This window comes from Diabrotica virgifera, chromosome 2, assembly GCF_917563875.1.
Source record: "Diabrotica virgifera virgifera chromosome 2, PGI_DIABVI_V3a".
Taxonomy (NCBI): Eukaryota; Metazoa; Arthropoda; class Insecta; order Coleoptera; family Chrysomelidae; genus Diabrotica; species Diabrotica virgifera.
Window position 1 is genome coordinate 168,541,879 of NC_065444.1, and position 25,204 is coordinate 168,567,082.

A 25,204-nucleotide genomic window follows, 5' to 3' on the forward strand; every position below is an offset into this window, starting at 1 on the left:
TTCGATTTTCTAGTTCGGTTCCATGGTGTAATGGTTAGCACTCTGGACTCTTTATCTCCACCTGTATGACGGCTGGGTGAATTGAGTAGTTTAGCTGTTTGTTGCCGGTCCCAAGCCCGGATAAATGAGAAGGGGGAGGAGTAACAACCTCATAAAAAACCAGGGTTTATCTGATCCGGGTGATAGTGCCCTGTAAGGGCTCCTGCCTAGGGTTACAGCCGAACGGCAATAGTGAGTGGAGCAAACGAGATCAGTTCGAAGTGGAAGAGAGAAATCCAATGGTCCCGAAAGCGAAAGAACTTAGTCATGGGGCCAGCACCTCCATACTTGTGGAAATCACATAAAAGCCAAAAATCCTAGTACTACCATCCATCAGTTGATCATTGATAGTTTTATGTACCTAAAAGACAGATAGTACAACCTGCACTCTATCGGTTACTCTGAACTTGTTCATGGCTAAATGTTGTATTCTGCGCGGCAAAGCGCATAAAGTATTTCACAGCTGAGCAACTTAAAACATGAGACTACTATACTAAATTCACAATCAAGATGCACTAGAAGTAAACAAACCAAGACACGTTAACTGTTACAAGTACCACTCCTGAATCATGATTTAGAATGTATAAACTTTGTAAATCATTTGGGATTTACAATGTATATACATTGTAAATCCAAAATGATTCAGAAGTGCTCCTTGCAACAGTTAATGTGTCTTGGTTTGTTTACTTCTAGTGCATCTTAATTGTGACTGTAGTATAGACAAACACCTAGAACTGATGTAAACACGATTATCAAAATGATCCTTGACCACTGTTTAAAATTTAATTTTGTTTCGGAGTTGAATTCAGGGATGGAAACTTCTCTAATTAATTCATAATATAAAGTTATGTTTAAAAATAGTACCTCTTGTTATAAAAAAAAAACTATAACTAAACAATGCATGTAATAATTGAAAAATATGTAACATTCAATAGGTATAAATCGAATAAAATCTAAAATCTATGATAATCACACGTTTAACAATACTAAGGTTAATAAAATATAACTATTTGCAATGAGTATCTAGTCATTTGCCATTGGTATACAGAATTTTACATTTGATACAAATATTCTAAATACATATATAGATACCATAAAAAGTAAGAACAAAACCTTTACCTAGAAGTATAAACATCTATACAATGTTCGTCCACAAATCTGGATTAAGGCTTTTATTAAAAGGCAATACATATTTTCTAACACAGAAAATATTTTTATAAATATTTGTACTCCATACTTCGATCTTAGTTAAAAATACTTGCACATTTTTGTTTCCTTTGTAAATAAGTGAACATCCCTTTCAAAATTGCAATGATTTTCACTAGTCCATCTCTTTATTCTTCTAGGTAGGCTGATAGGAGTTTTAAAGGTGGTCAGTAGATATCATATTTCCAGAAACTTAGTATCAAGCAGTATTCTCAAATGAATCAGTTTCTGTTAACCTTGTTTTGGTGGTTGTTGTCAAATTCTTGGTAAGCGTGGAAAGTTGTCAAAAATAGATAAGCTCACCTGTCTTTGTGGCAGTGTGGATATGTAAACCGTAAATACAAGACCTAGTTGGTTAAAACTTGATTCGCCTTTAAATTTCATGTAATTACCAATACATGAACATATGACGTGATTTAGTTTGATATAAGATTTAAATTAGAGCTGTAGGATAAGATGTATAATATTATACACACAGAAATAAGGAGAAAGATCAGAGAGGCAAAGGAAAGATGGTATAGTGACAGATGCGCAGAGATTGAACAGTTGGTAGAGAAACATGATAACTTAAACCTTCATAAGAAAATTAGGGAAATAACAGGCACAAATATTAAGAAAAAATCAAACATACTGCTGGATAAAAACGGCAAAATAATTATAGACGTCGGTGAAAGGCTTAAAAGATGGCAGGAATATATTCAAGAGCTATTTAAAGACGAACGGACTGAGATAGTACTAGAGCAGGAAAAGTTCGACAACAGCCCAGACATAACAGAAGATGAGGTATTAGAGGCGATAAAGCGAACAAAGAACAACAAGGCAACAGGTCCTGACCAAATACCTGTAGACATAATACGGTTAATAGAAGAACAGCAAATTGGAATATTGGTCGACTTATTTAATACAATATACAGTACAGGAATCATTCCCAGAGATTGGCTGCTGTCAACGTTCATAACACTGCCAAAAAAGCAAACGCAAAAGAATGCCAAGACCACCGGATAATAAGTTTAATGACTCATACACTCAAAATATTTTTAAAAATTATACACCGGAGAATACATAACAAACTTGAGCAGGACATAAGCGACACGCAATTTGGATTTAGAAATGCAATGGGAACAAGGGAAGCCCTGTTCGCTGTAAATGTACTTGTGCAAAGGTGCATGGATGTTAATCAGCCAGTATATATGTGTTTCTTGGATTACAACAAAGCCTTCGATAAGGTCAGACATAACCGCCTTATCGAATTACTTGAAAAGAAAAACTTAGATATGAGGGACATCAGGATCATTAGTGCTATCTATTATAATCAGATCGCTGTGGTAAAAGAGAACAACGCCTTTTCAAATGAAATACAGATTGAGAGGGGCGTCAGACAGGGCTGTGTCCTGTCTCCTACTTTGTTCAATTTGTATTCAGAGGAAATAATCCAGGAAGCACTAGAAGACCTAACCACGGGAATAAAAGTAAATGGCCGACCAATCAATAATATACGGTTTGCCGACGACACTATTTTATTAGCCGAATGTCTTGAAGATTTACAACAAATGGTTGACAGAGTGGTAGAAGTCAGCCAAGAAAACGGATTGTCCCTAAACACAAAAAAGACACAATTTATGGTAATCACAAAAGCTCAGCAGCGCCAAGAAAGCGTAACAATACATGGAGAACAAATTAAAAAGGTTGAAAAATATAAATATTTGGGTACAATAATTAATGAAACTAATGAGTACACAGAAGAGATTAAAGCAAGAATAGGACAGGCAAGAAATGCTTTCAACAAACTGAAAAAAGTACTCTGTAGCAGGGACATTACAATTTCTTTAAAGATAAGACTTCTGAGATGCTACGTGTTCTCCGTATTATTCTATGTGTTGGAGGCTTAGACATTAAAGAAGGATGTTTCGGACAGATTAGAAGCTTTCGAGTTGTGGGCCTACAGAAGAATATTAAGAATAAGTTGGGTGGATAGAGTCACGAACATCGAGGTGTTGAGAAGAATGGGAAAAGATAAAGAGGTTTTAAATACAGTTAAAGTCAGAAAACTACAATATCTGGGACATGTTATGAGGGGCGAGCGTTATAACTCGTTACAATTAATAATGCAAGGAAGAATACAGGGTAGAAGGAGTCGCGGAAGAAGACGCATCTCCTGGTTAAACAATTTGAGAGCTTGGTTTAATTGCACTTCTGCTGATCTCTTTAGAGCAGCGGTATCGAAAGTGCGAATTGCCGTGATGGTTGCCAACCTTCTTAGAGGAGATGGTACATGAAGAAGAAGTAGGATAAGATAATAGAACAAGTGATGTTTAAATAGCTTCAGAACAACATTTAAATATCTTGGCATCACACTATCTAGCTACCAAAAGCTGGAAATAGAAGTGGAAGATCAAGTAAATAGAGCAAACAGAGCCGCAGGTTGCCTGAATGAAACAATATAGACATAAAAATATCATGAAAAATTCCACAAAACAGTCATCAGATCAATAATGGCCTACGTGGTAGAAACACAATCTGGCACAGAGACGACAAAAATAACGCTAGGAACAGCAGAAATGAAAACCGTTAGAAAAATCGATGGTAGGACACAATGGGACAGAGCTGTAAGTACAGATATGCGATGAAGATGCAAGATGGAAAACATCAACGGCTGGGTAAGAAATAGAAGAGAATAGAATGGAACGATCGTATAAGCCGAATGACTACAAATAAAGTAGTGAAGACGGCGAGAGACGATTCCCCAATAGAGAAACGATCAGTGGCAAGACCATCGTTGGTATTGGTTGGTTAGCACTGGCACCAGGTAGCTTAAGACAGGCGAATATGGAAAACACAAGGGGTCTATGTCCTGGACCGGTGCAGAAGAGGCTGCTAAAGAAGATTCGTTGGTATTATTGAGCTGTAATTTAATCTTGATGGAACGTTTCTGGTCCTTTAAACCCAAAAGATTTCAAGTTAAACTATGTAAACACTTGTTCCATATTTTTGAACATTAGGAGTGGGTGGAATAGGGGGACCAGCATTAGATACCATTTCTCGCGCTTTATCTTCCGACAACTTAGGTTTCCCTATTTATGATGATTATTAAGGAGGTAGGGCCAAAATTTCGGCTCCAATGCTTTTTAAATGCATTCATTTTCTTCGAATCCTAAGAAAACTAATAAGTATTTTTGAAAAATTTATACGCAGAATGAAAGATTACGTTATTACCGAGGGCCGAAAGTCCCTGAAAACTTCTAGAATGTTTAATAAGTTACAGGGGTGAAAAAAAAAGAGAAAATTTAGTGCGATTTTTAATTTCAAATATCTCATTCAAAGGAAACATTTTGTATAATTATAATAGAATCGGTGTATTTAAAGGGCCTACAGACGTCCCAACCGTGCCATTCGATACGATCGAACTCCCCGACCATCCTTGTTGGGGTTAGGTCTACACACGTCCTTATAATTTTAAACTCATGCATTTGTATGTTAATGAATACAGAAAGAACGAAGCAAACAAAGTATTACCAATATGGTAAATGGTATACGTGAAATTATCATTTTGCTTACATTTTTTCTAAACACGTGTATGAAGCCGTATTTTTAAATTTCTAACGTCATAATTGCGAGTACAAAAAATGCAAATGTTAAAATATACAGCACCAAATCTTCTTCTTCTTATACTTGTTGTAGACCTGTCGATCTGTTAATTCCGACGTTGAAGTATTTCTTGAGAGGTAGACTGCCAGCTATCTCTCCATCTTTTTGGTAGTCTTCCCGGTGGACGCTTGCCTGCTGGTTTTCCTTCTAGCATAATTCTTGGTAGTCTGTGCTCCTTCATTATTTTTACATGACTGAACCATTCTCTTCGTCTTTGCCTGCTCCATCTGACTACATCTTGCACGCCACATTGTTCCCTGTTGATGTTGTTTCGTATTCTATCTCTTCTTCTCTTCCCTGTTATCGCTCTTTATTTCGGCTGTTCGTAGCATGCTTTTCGTTTTACTGGTGTCTTCTCTTGATTCAATGCCATAGGTCATGACAGGGCGATGCAAGTTTTATAAATTCTAACTTTGCTATCCATTCTCATATATGGGTTATTCCAGACCACATCGCTCAAACATCCGGACAAGACAGCGGCCTTGTTAATTTGTCCTTAGGTCTCTGGTTGGGTCATGATAACTTGATAACTCTACACCTAGATATTTGAACTCGTTTAGCTGTTCTACGGGGTTTCCCCTCTACCACGAGCTTGCATCTAATTGGGTCTTTCGCAATGGTAATGCATTTTGTTTTCTGCGTGGATATGTTTATGTTGAGTCGTAAGCACCAAGTAAACATAATTATGTACTCTATATTATAGATCTTAGCATACTTAACACGTAACTTGTGTCCACCGCTTGACACAAGCCACCGTTAGAAATTATTAACAAATTCATCCGTGTTGAAGTCGGAGGTCGGAGTAGAAGGTTGACTAACAACGCTGCACACGTCCCAGCTCAACAGATTTTGGGTGGCGAAGCCGGGCTGTTGGAATCGAACGGTCATACAACCAAATTGGTCTGCCCGGCTGGGTGCATCAAATTCCGAAAACCTTTCATCGAATTCTCTTTGTATTTCTGTAAGAACTTTTGCAAACCTGGAGAAATCGACCATAGTTTCTTCTTGATTTATTTCTAAACACGCAGGAAAATTATTGAGGTCGTTTATTTTCATGCAGTTCTCGAAAAGATCAAGTTTTTTGCGAAATATCTCAATTTGACTAACCAACTGTGATACTGTCTTATTTTTCCCCTGGAGTTGTAGGTTTAATGTGTTCAAGTGAGAGGTAATGTCTGTTAGAAATGCCAGTTCACGAAAAAATGTTTTGTTCTTAAGCTTTGTTATAAATACGTCCGTGTTAATAACAATTTCCGTTTCAAAAAACAGTACTATCTCTTTTCTTAAAGAAAAAAAATTTCTAAGGCATTTACCTGCACTCAACCAGCGTATCTCCGAATGTAGGGGGACCTCCTTATATTCAGTATTTAATTCCTCCAAGAAGGAGATGAATTTTCGGTGTCGCTGAGCTCTGTTTCCTCCTCTTAAGCTGTTTACTATCTGCACTACAGTTTTCATAGTATCGTTGATTTTAATTATCTCTCCGCAGAAAGCCTCTTGATGGATAATGCAATGAAACATAACACACTTTTGAAAACCGCCTGTATTTTTCACAGCGTCACTAAATGCTTCAAATATATTTATACCTTTGGTCCCGTCTTCCATGTGGTGCAGTTTTAGAATTTCCTCAGTTACACAAAAATCTTCGCTGATGCATCTAACAAAAATTATTAGCTGATTTTTGTCAGTAATATCAACAGATTCGTCCAGGGCTAAGGAGTAGTACAAACAATCACGAACTGTGTCGACCATTTTTTTTAATACATGAGTATTCAGCTCATCAACTCTTCTAGATACAGTTTGATGGGAAACTGAAACACATTCAAAAATGTTGGCCATCTTTTCATCCCCAAAGGATCGCGCCATTTTAACGGCACACCGCTTGATCAGTTCTCCATCTCTAAATTCTTTTTTACTTTTGACAAGCTCTAAACATACTTCATATATGATGCTGCTAAGCTTGATGATTGAACAGCTGTCGGTTTTGTAAGTAGAGATTTTTGTTTATTCAATTTAGCTTTAAGTTCTTTTACAAGAGTATTGTGAGCTTCACCTTGATATTTGTCGTATTTTGTTTTGTGCTGGGTTTCATAATGCCTACTAATATTGTATTCTTTTGATACCGCGAGTACTTGACAACAAATAATACACTGAGGTTTGCCTCTTAATGCGATGAAGAAATATTGATTTTCCTATTTTCCTTGGAACGTAAGATTCTCTTCGAAAACTTTGCGTTTTTTTGGCACTACTCATTCTGAATTTAACATTCAATTTATTCGCCACTGTTAATTCAACACGACACGTGCAGCTGACTGAAGCTAACTGCCCGCTCATCGGGAGTGGGTGTTCAAGGTTAACTACTTTCTTAAGATTACGGAAAGTTAGGGTTGGAACAGGTAAAAGTTATCAATGGCAATATTTTTGAAATTTGTTTGCGGGGGCCGCAGTTTAACGAGCCTCGGGCCGCATGCGGCCCGCGTGCCTGAGGTTGGACCACACTGGTCTATGATATCATTCCTTTAAAGTCAATCAGCTGATGCATTCCTTAGGAACAAAAGTGATAAAAAAGATCGAAGTATTTTAAAAATATCTTAATTTTATCAGCCTTTTCTGGTTGGTTTTTATAACCGGCAAAAAATTCTATCTTTGGTTAATTCAATCTTCATTACTAATAATTTGGTTTTACAAACATTATACACTTCATTTTTGATGAAGTGCTTATTGCACAAAAAAATAAATATGTATATTTTTGTTTGTTACTTTAAGGTCTAAGTAATATTCTTAAAAATAATTATTAATTGTAGACGTTGCACTAAATGTAGCCTAGATGGTCATTAAAAGAGATAGGCGGGTGTTTATTCCCCCTCCTATGCAGCACCTTATATTTCATTGAATATATACCATTTGTACTTACTGGTTTTCAGTATTGTGTGGTATATTTTTCAGATGGAACGCATGATTATAGTTCTTCTAATGTTAATCATGACTCACATCAAGCACAAGTATGAGTCCAAAACCAACTGGCAGACCTATCCAGATAACTAAAGGTCCAAAACATAGATGGGCTGATTCCGACTCTGTTTATTATATTCATGGAACATTAGAAGAAAAATATCGTATAAAACCAAAAAATACATTGTTTATTAAGTCTACAACTAAGGACGACAGCGAGGAGGAAATACAGAGAAGAATAATTAGTGATAGAGCACACTTCTCTCTGTCGCGAGTGTGTGGATCCAAAGACACCTACAGGGAAGTAAAATTCCAAATAGGTAAAACCATCATAAGACTAGTAGCCACATATGGCGTAGAGACATGGATCATGACAGAAAAAACATTAACCTTATTAGTTCATCTGAGAGAAAGATATTGGGACCCATTTGCGACAATGGTATGTGGAGCACAAGCTTCAACCACGAGATATTAATCATCGAGATTATATCAAGAGATCAATATTAACAAAAAAACCTTCTATAACAAATTATGCAAAAATATAAAGATTGTAAAATAGAAGTAGGTTGAATGCTCGACTATATGGAATCTATAGGAATAAAAAGCAGGTTTCGAGCATCTGGTTTATTAAATATGGCCCAAGTATACTTTCGCAACTTAGCAAAATCAGGGGCATCTGAAATAAGACAAAAAAACGCCATTAAATACATATAACATACACTGGACAAAGGACAAACAGATCAAAATTAATTAAATAAAAAGTATGCTACATCTTAGCAAGTCAAAATGACAGAACAATGAATAACACTAATGACAGTTCCTTATTATGGCGGTAGTATTCAAGTAAGTGACAAATGACAACTGATGTGACTTTGACAAATATTGTGTACAGTCACTACATGGTGGACTGCATATTACAATAATTTAGTGTCAATTGAACACTGAACCCAAGTACAACGAAACAGTAGCACAACGTAAGCCAGAGAATGAAATTAGGTGTGATTAAAAAAAAATATACATTTGATGATGGTTGGATTGTATAATCCAGTTCACAAATTCAAACTTGTCAAAAAAAATAAATTTAGTTGTTAATTGGTGACAAATGTAGTTGACATGGAACGAATGTGAGAACTGGCTAGAAGACAAGTTATATGGTTGGTTGTAGCATATGTATTATATAAAGAAGAAGAAAATTAAACTACGGATTTGAGTTGAATATTACTTAAAAAAATTAAAATTAGAAATTACTGAAATATGAAATATTGTTGTACCACTGCTTAGTCAAACCTGAACTGAATGAGCAAAACAAATTTAAGTGTCAGGCCTTAGTGTGTTTGACCTTAGAGATAACTTTTAATTTGTTTTGCTCACTGAGTTCAGGTTTGACTAAGCAGTGGTAAAACAATATTTCATAGTTCAGTAATTTCTAATTTTAATTTTTAAGTATTATTCAACTCAAATCCGTAGTTTAATTTTCTTCTTCTTTATATAATACATTTGCTACAACCAACCATATAAGTTGTCTGCTATCCAGTTCTCACATCCATTCCATGTCAACTACATCATTTGTCACCAATTAACAACTAAATTTATTTTTTTTGACAAGTTTGAATTTGTGAACTGGATTACACAATCCAACCATCATCAAATTTATAATTTTTGAAGTTATACTTCTTTACCGGCGATACAGGGTGATTTTTTTATATGTTAAAACCTAACAGCCCGGCGCATGCGCATTATAACTTTGTTCTGATTGGATGTTCAAATGACATGTCAAAAATTATCCGATATGGCAGCTGTGGTTTGGAGGTAAAGGTAAAGGTAAACAAATGTATATTAGTTTTATTGTTGTGAGGACAGAAACAAAAAAGTTTATAATATTGTAGTGACTTTTAAATAGTTTTTAAAAGTAACAGGTACGTAATAATTGTTAATGTATCATGCCTATAAACCTACCTATTTGATCTGCCAAAATACATAGTATGTAATACTTTTATTTATATAATTTGATTACCATCAAAATTTCTATCAATATTCACCTAATATATTGTTTTTTTACTCTATGTTTTGTTGTATTTTTTCAATTCTAAATCATTTCAATTCAAAATTAAAATAATTTGATCAATTTTCAAAATATCAAAATATCACAAGTTTAATCCGTTTAGTTAGTCGATCTTCGTAAATAATGACACATAGTGTCCGTGGCTAAGCGGAGAAGGCGAATGAATTACAATACCAACCGCTGTTATCAGCGCTGGTTCGAGTCCCAATAGAAACTTTCTTTTTGTTTTTTTTAATACATTTTATGATTGTAAGTATATTTATTATATAATTGTATTTTCAGAAAATACGTATTTAGTTCAAAAAATTTTCGACAATTAATGTTCAGACATCATTTGTGGCTTGTTTAATGTGTTTGTGTGTGTTTTATTCTTTTATTATTTTAATTGTTGGCACTGTTCTAATAAAAATGTTTGAGAAGTAGTAAGTATAAATTAGTTTAATATTTAAACAAAATATAAATAAAAAGTATATTAATTTCGTTTAAATCATATAATAGAAGTATAACTTCTTACGTGCGTACAAAGTACACACACATTCTTTTTTTTAATCACACCTAATGTCATTCTCTGGCTTACGTTGTGCTACTATTTCGTTTTACTTGGGTTCAGTGTTCAATTTACACTAAATTATTGTAATATGCAGTCCACCATGTAGTGACTGTACACAATATTTGTCAAAGTCACATCAGTTGTCATTTGTCACTTACGTGAACACTACCGCCATAATAAGGAACTGTCATTAGTGTCATTCATTGTTCTTTCATTTTGACTTGCTAAGATGTAGCAATTTTTATTTAATTAATTTTGATCTGTTTGTCCTTTGTACAGTGTATATGTTATATGAATTTATTAGTTTAAAATTTTTTAAATTTCTTGCCAATGTTGCACTTTGTTGGGATATCTGCCTAATTTGACGAAGTAAGTCTAGGCTATTGTAATTTTTTGTTTAACTTAAACTTCCATTTTTTGTCAAAGATTTTCCACCTACTTCTTTTGCTACAATGGCGTTTTTTGGCTTATTTCAGATGCCCCTGATGATGCTAAGTTATCGAAAGTATACTTGGGCCAGATTTAATAAACCAGATGCTCGAAACCTGCCTTTTATTCCTATAGATTCTATAAAGATTGTGCTGTGCGGGTTACCTTATATGAATGGATAATAACTGGAACACCTAGTAGAACGCTTAGTGGAACTATGGCGAGACATCGGCCAGTATAATAAGAGCAAGGAAGAGGTGCATAGGCGAAGTGAGAACCGATGCTAAAGAGATAATGAGGGTGGATAACTACAGGAGAGCAGCCTAGTAAAGCAACTAAGGCTACGGCTCCACGGGCTGGAAATTGACGCTAGCAGTAGCCGCAAAACGAACTTAAGGTTCCACGGAACGGAATAGGAATAGCCGAACTGAACCGACTACGCACAAGTCCTGTAGTCGGTACAGTTCGGCTATTCCTATTCCGTTCTGCGGAACCTTAAGTTCGTTTTGCGGCTACTGCTAGCGTCAATTTCCAGCCCGTGGAGCCGTAGCCTTAGGATACTGGGGGAGCCTAGGGTCCGACTTGGGATGTAGAGCCATTGGGGAGAGAGAATTTAGCTTTTATATATACCGTATCTCAAATATTTCTACTCTGTGCCTGAAAGGAAAGATATACAAAAATGTGGGATGAAGGACCTCTATGTGGGAGCTGTTAAAAGTTGATAGAGGAAATCCGAGAAGATGGAAGAACTGTGTGACAGAGGACTTAAAAGAGAAAGGTCAAGGTGAAGAAGAATACGGTGGACATAAGTAATTGGCGAAGAAAAGTAAGAAGCAGCGACTCCTGGAAAAGGAAAAGCTGAGAAAGAAGAATATCGAATATTTGATTGTTAAAAAATTCCATTTTCGAGCACTTCGAATTAGTATCACAGAATATATGAAGAGTACAGGGGAAAAACAAGGAAGGTCACTTTTTCATTAATTTTGGCTTTTCTCGCTATGTGGTAGCAAAAACTGCGTACTATCGACTAGGCTATCGATTCAAGACAATAAACATAACGATCAGTCTATAAAATTTTTTTAAGAACTTTTATCCGTTCGTAGGACCAGAATTGTCCACACGCCACTGAACAAAAATAAGGAATTTTAGGAGTTTTTTGGTGCATCATTAAATTAATAAGTTAATATAGATTCATATTATATTAAGATTACAGAATAAGAATTGCTAGAATTCTGGTAAGAATATCCTAAGTAGTGTTGTTCTGAAGCTATTTCCTTGTGGCATTTTTATGATTAATTATTTATATGGGAAATAATAAGCAACAACACTTTAGTTTATTTTAGTAATATTTTGTATTTTGACAACGGCACCCGATTTGGGCGTCGAAACGTTAATAAAATTATTTTTTTCATTTTAATTGTGGCTTATTTCCCATATAAATAATTAATCATCCTAAGTAGTTTTTAGGTACCATAAGAATTCAATCTTTATTCGTGTTTATCTCAATATGTATAAAATGTGACATTCTTTGTTTTCCCCTGTACTCTTCATATGCGTTCAGTATGGTCTAGGAGCTAGCAACGTTTTCGAGAAATGATTTTAAGACGGCTGATTCTTTCATATATTGTTCCCTATGCTTCCTCGAACACCGTACCGGCCATCTGGCTGCTGATACAGGTTGTTAGTATTACTGCGCAGCACACCTGTACAGGTAAACACAAAATCAGGGTGATTGATTAGTGTGAAAAAGCTTAGTAGATCCGCTATAGTAATAGATAGCAATAAAAGTTAATAACAAAAATTGTAGCTAACTTTGCGCTTCACATTACAAAATTAGTTAGAATGTTACAGGGTGTTAGATAACATCGTGGCAGACCAAACTTATGTTTTGTTAAATGCAACATCCTATATTTTATCTTATATTCGAAATATTCTTAACTTCCCAATTACAAAAATATAAATGATTGTTATGTTATACAGGGTATTTACAAAGTTATAACCAATGTTCTAAGAAAATCGTAATAAGTTCAGCTCCCTGTATAAATAAAAATAAGCACAACAGCAATAGTTTATTGGTGCCATATTTTTTTGTTGATTGTCAAAATTTATAAAAATGGTTTATATTGCTAATTTTCTTTATATCGAATACAGGGTGAGTCAAAATGCAAGTACATTATTTTCACAGTAATTTTAAATAGAACACCCTAATTAATAACTTGCTCTGAAAAATGAAAATATCTCGAAAACTGACAAATTTAGGCATAGGGAATATTATACAAAAATTAAGGTACGGTAATGATATTTTTCGATAGTAATATAAAATACTGGGTGTTCCATTTAAAATTTCTGAGAAAAGAATGTACTTGCGTTTTGACTCACCCTGTATTCGATATAAGGAAAATTAGCAATATCAACAATTCTTAAAAATTTTCACAATCAACAAAAAAATATGGCACAAATAAACCATCGCTGTTGTGCTTTTTTTTATTTATACAGGGAGCTGAACTTGTTAAGATTTTCATAAAAAATTGGTTATAACTTCCTAAAAGCCCTATATAACATAACAAACCTTTATATTTTTGTGATGGGGAAGTTAAGAGGATTTCGAATATAAAATAAAATATAGGGTGTTCCATTTAAAAAAACATAAGTTTGGTCTGCCACTATGTTATCGAACACCCTGTAACAATCTAACTAATTTCGTAATGTGAAGCTGAAAGCTGGCTAAAATTTTTATTATTAACTTTTATTGCCATCTATTACTATAGCGGATCTCCTGAGCTTTATCACACTCATCAATCACCCTGTATATTGAATTTTAATTATTTTAGGATGAAACATATTTTGTCATTACTTTTTAAACCACAGAAATGTCTGGCAATTACAGTTCATTATTCTAATAATGTTTAAAAAGTAATGACAAAAACATTTTTCGTCTTACAATAATTTTAAATTCGATATGTTTACCTGTACAAGTGTGCTGCGCAGTAATGAACGCAACCTGTATCAGTAGCCAGATGGCCGGTACGGTGTTAGAAGGAAGCATAGGGAACAATATATGAAAGAATCAGCCGTCTTAAAATTATTTTTTTCTTGGTCCAGTATGTACACATAGAGTTGATAAAGAAGATAAGCCAACTATTGCCACAGGATATCATGGGTGAGCATATTGGTCAGATATCATGGAATATTTAATGTACTCCTTGATAGGTGTTGGTAATCATTGGAATTCTGATATGATCATACTATGTATGTTACTTATAATTTACCATACATATGCCAACTATGAGTTGTAAGATAATATTTTTTCCATAATAAATATATCTAGTAAGAAAATTTTTATAAAAAACTCGAGTATTAACAACCACCCTGACTTGACTTTGTTGATGTCAGAACTACTAGGCTACTATTAATCTAGAGAAAATGTCGTTCAGTATAACAAAAATATACATATATTCTAAATACAGTTCCAAAAACTTAAGATATAGGTAATTTAATAACAATAATTATATAGAGATTTAATACATATTTTTAAAATATATACCTATTCAGTCTTGAGGCAGAATTTCTTTATTATAAAAATATCGTTAATTTTTTAAGTTCAAAGGCATGCATGGTTATTAGGCTTTGATCACAGTAGTTTCGTATGTGTATAAAAATTTAGAATAAGTTGTCTATTCGTGGAGCCATTTTTCGCGATTTTAATATATTATTGCGAGAGATTACATTGCGAGAGATTACAACCTTAGCTTGAGCGTTTAACACAATCAACGGGATTACCAAGAAGATACTTCTGGATAACAGTGGCTTTCCAGTCTGAGATATAAAAATTGATATAAATTTTTGTTATCACAAATAACAACATACATAGGAACTAGGATAATTCCAGACTAAAATTCTCCACAAATTATTCCTGGACAAATAATCTCCATAATTTTTTTTGGACAAAATATCTCCACAAAAATTTCCAGACAAAAAATCCCCAAGAAATATTTGCTGCCGAATAGTAGTGGTATCTCATGACGCTTAAGGGAGCATAATATATTGTTTTTCCTTGCTGTATATTGCAAACAACATTAGAGATCAGATATTATTATATCAGTATAAGATTTTGCATGTATTAAAACAATTGAATTTTTTTCCGAAATTTCATTACACTAATTTCAATTCCAATGTTAGAACCACGCATGGCAAGATACACCGTTTTTCGATTATTTTGACTTTTTTTGGTAATTTTGGGAACAAATTTATGGGCATTACTATTCCATATCCGTTTTTTAAAAAACGGAATTGGGGATCTGTGTGCATCCATAAATACATTTTTGCGCTATTACGAATATTTACCTTTGTTATGAAGACGCAGACCACAGGTTTTGAAAGATTTTGAAGCAGGTTTTTGAATTGTTGCTTGCATTGAATTGAAACTGATGACCAAATGTTGTTGTCGTTAAATTTACAAAAAGGAACAGGTTTTTTTGCATTACAATCAAAATTTTTGAAAAAACACTATTTTGTCATGTAAAATTTGAAGTTTTCGGCATGGAATTGGAATTCGAAATTTGGTAATCGAAATTACAATTCATGCTTAATCTTAATTGCTAATCATTATTTTCGTGCCCAAAAACGGTTTCATGGCGATTGCTATACCCTCATGCACTGAGGCTGAAAAACATTTGCGTTCCCGGGAAAACTTGAGAACTATTCAGCAGCAAATGTTTCTTGGGAATTTTTTGTCCGGAATTTTTTGGAGGGATATTTTGTCCAAAAAAAATTGTGGGGATTATTTGACGTAATTTTTTGTGGGGATTTTTTATCCGAATATTATTTGTCTGGGAATTATTTGTGGGGATTTTTTGTGGGGTTTTTTGCGGGAATTTTTTGTCTGGGGATTTTTTGTCGAGGATTATTTGTCTGTATACCATCTTCTGTGATCAGAGCCTACATAAACCAACTATATAAAAATGATTATCTATAAATACCACCCAGGAAAGTAGATTAGCACCACTATTAATAATCACTACACTTATTAATGTAAGGCACTGGAACCTGTTTGTGTATAATTTTTAAATGAGCAACCATATTATCTCTTCTTGTGAACTCCTTTCCGCATAAAGGACATGAATACGTCTTCACATCCATCTTATGTGAAGTCATGTAATGTCTACAAAAGTTACTAATATGAGTATAATTTCTGTCGCAAACTGTGCATCTGTAGAGGTTATCTTTTTCTCTAACACAGAAATCTCGTGCGGATTTTTCATGATCTTTAGCTTTCTTTGCAGAATTAAAAAGGTAATTTTTGTTGTAGTTAGTAGGATCATCTAAAACTATTTGATATTGAGCAAAATCGTCTAAGTCAATAATACCCTTATTCCTATGTTTCTTTGGAGTGCCACTACTACTCGTACAATTTTCTATTGCAGCTTTGTCCGATGTTTGATCTGAATTTTCACAACTTGTCTGTAAATCATTTTCAGTATCTTCTTCTATTTCGAGATCATCTGAATGCAATGAATCTTGATATGATATGTCTTGTACCGTTGAATTTATATGTGCATTACTGTTAGTACTAATAGAGGTAGCTGTTTCTTTCACACCTGAAAAATATAAACAAGTCAAAATATGTTAATACTCCAACAAAACATGCAGAATGGCAGAATGTATTGCATAAAGTCAATAAAAACGTTATAGTTTGGAAATGTTTATCCGCTAAATATATCATGTTAGAGCCGAGCTAAATAGTTTCTTTGAACGGATTCTGATTTCGTAGTAAGTCCAATTCAAATAACAGTGTGTTAAACGATTGCGTCAAAGAGATGCGCTACCATGCACGTTGTTCAACCTAACGTTATAAAAAGTTGAGAGATTCGAAGATAAACAAGTGATCCTGCTAAAATATATTTAATGCTAAATAGGCCGATGCGCCAGTGGGAAGAACAAAGGGCGAAACCTAAACTCAGATGTCCGAAGGAACATTTAAGTGAAGGAAGATTTAAGTGGTAAGGGGGTGGAGAAGATAGACACTCGACAGGAAAGTAGGGAAGACTGTTTTGAGGGAGGCCAATGATCACGAAGGGCTGTATGCGCCAACTGATGATGAATCTCAATAGTATTAAAAATGCATAAAAGTGGTTTTATTGGTATACCAAGGATGAACTCCGTCGAAGAACAAAATCGGCAATACTGGAACAGATCCGTATAACACATACATCTAACGTGAATGAACAACCGACTCGTGTTTCAATGAAACACAGAAGCAGTCTAACTTAGAAACGACTATCCACTTTTGTTCCTCTTTCTCAAAGGATGTAGAAGACTGACAGATATTTGCAACGTTGTTTGAGGTATGTGTCAACATTAGTAGAATAAGTAGAGAACGGTGCACATATTAAGTGCGTTGGCGGATACCCTGGACAATTTGTCGCCGACAACTCCTAACCTCATCTACAAGCTATATTTACTTTTACTATATTAACTAATTATTAAATTATATTATTAGGTAAATATACCTTGGATATTTATCTATTAACGACATTATTTATATTATTTTAAAAGTGCGCATGCGATTTTCTAACAATTTATCACTGACTAGTCGCCGACAGTAGGGATGGAAAAAACCTACCGGTTATCACCTAAAACCGGTTTTTTAATTCGGAACAACCGGTTTTAACGGTTATTTTTTTGTCCCGGTTATAACAGTTTTTTTCTTTTTAAAGTAATAACCGGTGAAAAACCGAATGAGTTACCTCCAGAAAAAATAATGAATTCAGAAAAAAACAAGAGTTTTCTATTCATTTTCGATCCTAATCATTATAATACAAACATATTATAAAAATAATATGCTAATAGGTACGTAATTTTTCCGAACAACCATAATTCAAATTTCATTTTCTAAATAAAGAACAGGACCAAAGTGCCACATCAGCTATTATGAAACAATTAAGTTTTATTATAGTTTGGTAGTTATTTAGAGGATAATATTTACATAAAATTTCAGCTTGAAATAGATATTCCAACCATCATCTGATCATCTAGTAATTGGTTTTACTTGAGTCTCTTGGATGTTATGATTGTGAATACCGAAATATGATTAGGAATCTCCATTATGAAATTGTTAAACAAACAATACATAATAATTCTTAGGAATTAAAAGGTATTATACACACGTATTAAAAATACTACTGAATTTTTTTATGGTAATAGAAATAAAAGATGAATTGGGTTATCGATTTTTTTTTTTTTTTTTTGTAAAATATAAGTGCATTTGGATATTTTTTAAACTTGGTAGATACGAGGGACATTTCGGTAGATCTGTAGATAGGTATCAAATTCTGTAGATCTGCTGAAAAATCGGTAGATGGAACATCACTTTTGGGAGCAGAGTTGCCAGATTGGGGGTACTTTCGCCCAATTTTAGGGTTACTTGAAAGAGTCTGGGAAAATTTTAATAAGTTGAAATGGTTGGCGAATTATTCGGGAGGAAAAAGTGCAATATAAATGTAACATTTTTACCTATGGAGTATTTGCTATTGATTAAAAAAAACCGAAAACCGGTTTTTGGAATAACCGGTATTTTTGAACGGTTATAACCGCCTTTTTAAACCGTAAGTTAAAAAAACCGGTATAAACGAAAACCAGTTTTTTGTCAACAACCGCTATCCCTAGCCGACAGGTATCCGCAACTATTGTAGACTATAAATAACAGATTTTTACGAAATTTGAGTTATGATGTGAGTGTAATTCTATATCCCTATTCAAGACTTTCATCCGTATAAGCCAGTTATGGCATTTACATTTGCAAGTTGCAGGAAAAATTTTATAGGTACAGTTATGTCTTATAATTTAATATTTTTTGAATGTATTTATTATTTTGGAAATCGATATAAAATATTACAATTGATCCTTAAAGGCAAAACAGAGGGTCGTAGAACTGTAGAAAGAAAATAACTTTCGAGGTTAAAAAACATTCGTGAATAGACTCAGATATCAAATGCAGGACAATTATTCCATATTGCAAAAGATCGAGAAGCAATGGTGATCGCCAACGTCGGATAATTCTGATATAATTACGTATCTCGTTAGCATAATATGAATATTTAATAACTTTGAATGTATAAATAACACCACCACAAAAGAATTTATTTCTACATAGGGATGATTTTATAAATCATAATTAATATCAAAATAAATGGTTAGAAATCCCAATAAAATCTTGGTTGAATTTTAACTTTAAATACATTAACCAATGGCATCGAGGATACTACAACTAATATTTTTTTCTGAAAACAAAAAGAATTTGGTAATACAATTGATACAATCTGACAGTATAAAAAAATAAAGTCTAATTTTAGTCATAGAAATAAATAAAAAAAAGCATTTAGCAATTTACTGATGTTGAACACAAGCCAAACCGGGTCGTAAAACATAGCTAATCGGTATTTTTCATTTGTATATTAGTACTAGGTTGTTCAATGAGTTTTGCAGTTCGATCAGAAAAACACAATTTTATGACTTAAAATACACTTTATTATTCAGTACTCCTTCCTGAACATTAATACACGTGTGTCAATGAGATTTCGATTTATAAATTCCATCCCTCAGGGAGAAACAGGAAGGCTGCAAAATACGCTTCCACAGCTGTTATATACTCATCATTTGATGAAAAACGCTTTTCACGCATAAATTATTTTAGGTATTGAAACAAATGGAACTCGCTAGGAACCAAATCTGATTAATACTGCAGATGCTATAACAATTCAAACTTTACTTCATGGATTTTAGCCATTGGTAAAATATTCATAGGACACCGGATCTTTTTTCACGATTTTTTCCTTCACCAGGTCTCAAAGGATACAATAATATCCAGAATTTATTGTTTTGTCAGTTTACAAGTTATCCACACAAAATATTTCCTCTAACATCCCAAAATCTGATGCTAAAATCTTTTTGGACGATTTCTGGACACAAACTCGTTTTGGAGCCCAAAAAACAGATTCGGCCACTCTTTAACCTTTTGTTTTGATTCAGGATCATGGTGATAGGCCAAGTCTCATCCATTGTGATAAATGGACACACAAAATCTACTTAATCCTTTCCAAAACGCTTTAAATATTGCTGAGAAAGTCGCATTTGAATGTGTTTGTGATCCGTTGTCAGCAAATGCGGCGCCCATTGTGACCACAGCTTTTTGAAACCCAATACTGCGGCCAAAATATTGCTTACACTGCCCAATGTAATGCCTAGGGATTCTACTAAATCACTTTCAGTTAAACGACGAGTTTCCAATAATATATCCTGTGTTTTTTCTACGATTTCTGGTGTGGTTGCTGTTTTTGGGCGTTCTTGACGTGGATCGTCTTCAAGGCTTGAACGACCACGTTAAAATTGAGCAACTCACTGTCTACTATAATAATTAAAGGCGAAGAGTCCTTATACACTTTCAACATTCGTTCATAAATTTCCTTTGCTTTTAAACCTTCCAAAAATACAAATTCAATCACTGCACGATACTTGATTATTTCCGTTGTAAAAAATACTGTGACCCATCAATACTAAATTACTCTGGGCTAATTAGCAAAATTCATGGAAAAGTTATTTACCAGCAATTTTATTGCTGGAATCGAATTATAAGATCCTATATATAGTGTAGGAAACAAAGGTTGAACCTTGCAAAATGGACACAAGTCCGGTTTTATTTTTTTTCTGGTATATCAAGGGGTGCTTATTATAAGACTAACTTTTTCTGAAAAAATTTCGCCCCGGAACCTCCCTTTTCACCCCTTTAAAGGGGGTAATTTGTGGTTTTTGCGGAACGTAGCCCTTCCTGTAACTTTTACAAAAAATTTCTTTTATAGAAATATGAAGAGGACTATATTTTCTACGATTTATTTCCAACACCATCTCTCTATCATCCACCGTTTAGCAGGGGTGGCGCCCTAAAGTTGACAAGTTTTTAAAAAAGATGTTTTAAAAAAAAATACATTTTTCCCTAACTGTAACGGAAATTAAGAAGAAATCCTGCGGCAATTATTCACAAATAATTGACTGATTTTTTGGTATAGGTTTTACTTAAGGATAATTGCCCTTTTTTTTAATTACAGGGTGTTACATTTTAAAAAACCTCTTTTTATACCATCTGAACCGTTTATGCTAGAGTAAAAAGACTTTCAGCGATTACCCATGTACTGGTGCTATTTACAAATTTGTATAATGCACCCCCATTTTTTCCCTGGAACCACCCAAAAAAAAAGAAGAATTAATAAATAAATTGATTTTCTTGGAATCCTTCACACACAATGCCCTTTATTAATATGCTTCATATATCATTTTGTGGATGTTATTATTACCCATGCATGGACACCAAAAGCAATTTCCTAGTGCAACCCCTGTAGCAAAAAAAAATAAATAAAATGGGGGGTTGAAATTTTTTTTTTGTTTTTTGCTTTTTGATCCATATGGGCACATGCTTCATCAATAGTGCTTTTCAAAAATATATATGGTTATTGCAACATCTCTGCGAAAACCACTCATATCCTTGAAAATATACTGCAGAAACTACCCCTATCCCTTGGCGAGCATGTTTTTACGATTTTCTCATTACCTATGTGTTCTTTTTAAACAAAACTCATACAAGGTTAGAGACCACTATTTACTCTAAAAATTATGTCCTATTCATTTTTTCGTATAAGCAACCGTTACGGCACAGTGGCGCCGTAAACCTCATATATGCTTTGGCGGGCTCCAGTTTTTGTTTTTCTTTTCGTCATCTGTTCGTTTTATTGATAAAGTACTTATGCAAAATAAAACAACACAGTGTAACCTACAAATTATGACTTATGCACATTTTACATTCTTTGCTCCCCAAGGCCACAGTGGTGGCCCAAAATAAATTTTTGCATATTTTCGCCACCTACATGCATTTTATTGCATTAATGCTACCTTAACAGCACAATATTTACCCTTAGGTGGTCGCTACGCAGTGGCGGATCCAGGGAGGGGTGATGGGGGTGATCACCTCCCCCCCTCTCAAACCAAGTGATATTATATTCAAAGATTATAAAAATATTCATTTATTTTTATAGAAATTTAACTAATTGGCACCCCCCTCTTAACGATGCTGGATCCGCCACTGTCGCTAAAGCATAAAAAGTCATTCTTATAAAAATAATATTAATATAATATAAGTATTTCTATAAAAATAAATGAATATTTTTATAATCTTCAAATATAATATCACTTGGTTTGAGAGCGGTGGGGGTGATCGCCCCCATCACCCCTTCCTGGATCCGCCACTGCTTAGCGACCACTTAGGGGTGAATATTGTGCTATTAAGATAGCATTAACGCAATAAAATGCGTGTAGGTGGCGAAAATATGAAAAAATTTATTTTGGGCCACCACTTTGGGGAGCAAAGAATGTAAAATGTGCATAGGTCATGATTTGTAGGTTACACTGTGTTGTTTTATTTTACATAAGTACTTTATCAATAAAACAAACAGATGACGAAAAAATAAACAAAAACTGGAGCCCGTCAAAGCATATATGAGGTTTACGGCGCCACTGTGCCGTAACGGTTGCTTAAACGAAAAAAATGAATAGGACCTAATTTTTAGAGTAAATAGTGGTCTTTAACCTTGTATAAGTTTTGTTTAAAAAAAATGAATAGGTAATGAGAAAATCGTAAAAACATGCTGGATAAGATATAGGGGTAGTTTCTGCAGTATATTTTCAAGGATAGGGGTGGTTTGCGCAGGGATGTTGCAATAACCATATATATTTTTGAAAAGCACTATTGATGAAGCATATGCCCATATGAATCAAAAAGCAAAAAACAAAAAAAAATTTTCAACCCCCCATTTTATTTATTGTTTTTGGCTACAGGGGTTGCACTAGGAAATCGCTTTTAGTGTCCATGCATGGGTAATAATAACTTGCACAAAATGATATATGAAGCATATTAATGAAGGGCATTGTGTGTGAAGGATTCCAAGAAAATCACTTTATTTATTAATTCTTCTTTTTGTTTGGGTGGTTCCGGGGAAAAATGGGGGTGCATTATACAAATTTGTAAATAACACCAGTACACGGGTAATCGCTGAAAGTCTTTTTACTCTAGCATAAACGGTTCAGATGGTATAAAAAGGGGTTTTTTAAAATGTAACACCCTGTAATTAAAAAAAGGGCAATTACCCTTAAGTGAAACCTATACCAAAAAATCAATCATCTATTTGTGAATAATCTCCGCAGCATTTCTTTTTAATTTCCGTTACAGTTAGGGAAAAATATATATTTTTTAAAAACATCTTTTTTAAAAACTTGTCAACTTTGGGGCGCCACCCTTGCTAAACGTCGGATGATAGAGAGATGCTGTCGGAAATAAATCGTAGAAAATATAGTCCTCTTCATATTTCTATAAAAGAAATTTTTGTTAAAGGTACAGGAAGGGCTACGTTCTGCAAAAACCATAAATTACCCCCTTTAAAGGGGTGAAAAAGGGGGTTCCGGGGCGAAATTTTTTCAGAAAAAGTTAGTCTTATAATAAGCACCCCTTGATATGCCAGAAAAAAAATAAAACCGGACTTGTGTCCATTTTGCAAGGTTCAGCCTCTGTTTCCTACACTAATATTAATAATATAGGTATGCAAAGTCCGCAGATAGTGTGCTACGTTTTTTATAAACAAAATGGCGCCGACAAATCGTATTTTTTTCAATTATTGCTCTATAACTCCGAAGATTTTAACTTTACAACAAAAACACCCAAATAAAAATTCACCGCAATTAAATTCTGCATAGAGATATGTCTTTCCCGGTTTACTCCGACGAAAATTTTCCTCGGAAAATGCGGGTTTTCCCAACAAAATCTTTAATTTTCAAATAAAGTTTTAGGTAAGTAATTATTAATCAATAATTAAATAACTTAGTGACATCAAAGCTTTCTTGGTATAGATTGTAATTCCAGAAGCCGGTGAAAATTAAACGAATATTTTAGCAATAATTCAATTGTTAATTAACAATTTACGATCGCAATAATAACCAAAATAATCATGATACATTGATCAAACTTATAAATATTATAAAGGTGATATGCTTATTTAATATTTTATCGACAAAACATAAATTTTTCGTTTTTTGCATAATCTTTAAATTTTGAAAAAAAAATAGTTATAATACGCTGGTCTAATTAGTAAAGTACAAAGAAAGGTTATTTACCAGCAATTTTATTGCTGGGATCGAATATTATGATCCTATATATTAATAACATAGGTATGCAAAGTCCGCAGATAGTGTGCTACTTTTTTTATTAACAAAATGGCGCCCCCAAATCGTGTTTTTTTCAATTATTGGTCTATAACTCCGAAGATTTTAACTTTACACCAAAAACACTCAAATAAAAATTCGCCCCAATTTAATTCTACATAGAGGCATGTCTTTGCCGATTTGCTCCGACGAAAATTTTCGTCGGAAAATGCGGGTTTTCCCAACAAAATCTCTAATTCTCAAATACATTTTTTGGGCAAGTAATTATTTATCAATAATTAAATAACTTGGTGAAGTAAAAGCTTTCTTGGTATAGATTATCACTGCAGAAGCCGGTGAAAATTAAACGAATATTTTAGCAACAATTCAATTGTTAATTAACAATTTACAGTCGCAATAACAACCAAAATAATCATGAGACATTGATCAAACTTAGAAAGATTATAAAGATGTGATGCCTATTTAATATTTTGTCGACAAAATATAAATTTTTCATTTTTTTGCATAATCTTTAAATGTTAAAAAAATAGTTATAAACAAATTAACATTTCTCATACATTGTTTATTATATTATAATTTAAAAAAATACTTAAAATGCGTATTTCAAAGGTCTTGAAAATGAATGCTTTAAAAAAATTTTCCAACCATTTGCAAAAAAGTTATGAAACAGCAAAGTAAACATACGATTATTCCGTTGTTTATAATTTGTTTTAATTGTTTCAAAGCTTAAAAGTGAGTTTATGGTACAAACTAATTACTCTCAAAATATATCAAATATTAGTTCAATGGTTATAATATAATCAAAGATTAAAAATGTTTTTTTTTTGTAATTTTTAGCGCGAAAGTAGGCTTGATACAGAGCCGGAGATAAAATGTTCACTCGAAGCGACTGACACGATTTAAACTCGCGCGAGTTGTGTATGTGGACGGGTAGCTACGGTACTGTTAGTCTACTTTCGCGCGTGTAAATTACAAAAAAATATGTTTATAATCTTTAATAAAATATAAGCATTAAACTAATAATCAATATTTTTTTGTAAGTAATTAGCTTGTACTTTAAACTC

General features: G+C 33.6%; 1 protein-coding gene across 3 annotated transcripts in view; it reads right to left on the bottom strand.

Annotated features, from left to right (window-relative positions):
• LOC114329737 (protein tramtrack, alpha isoform-like) overlaps positions 1 to 25,204 on the bottom strand; it is a 133,667-nt gene that overhangs the window by 21,621 nt on the left and 86,842 nt on the right. Inside the window, exon 3 of one of the 3 annotated variants that reach the window (XM_050642889.1) lies at positions 14,361 to 16,480. The exons of the other annotated variants lie outside the window; for them this stretch is intronic. Within the exon in view, the coding sequence (XP_050498846.1) occupies positions 15,891 to 16,480 (590 nt within the window). The 3' untranslated portion in view covers positions 14,361 to 15,890. Of the gene's footprint in view, positions 1 to 14,360; positions 16,481 to 25,204 lie in introns of those variants that run through there. 3 annotated transcript variants of the gene reach the window in all.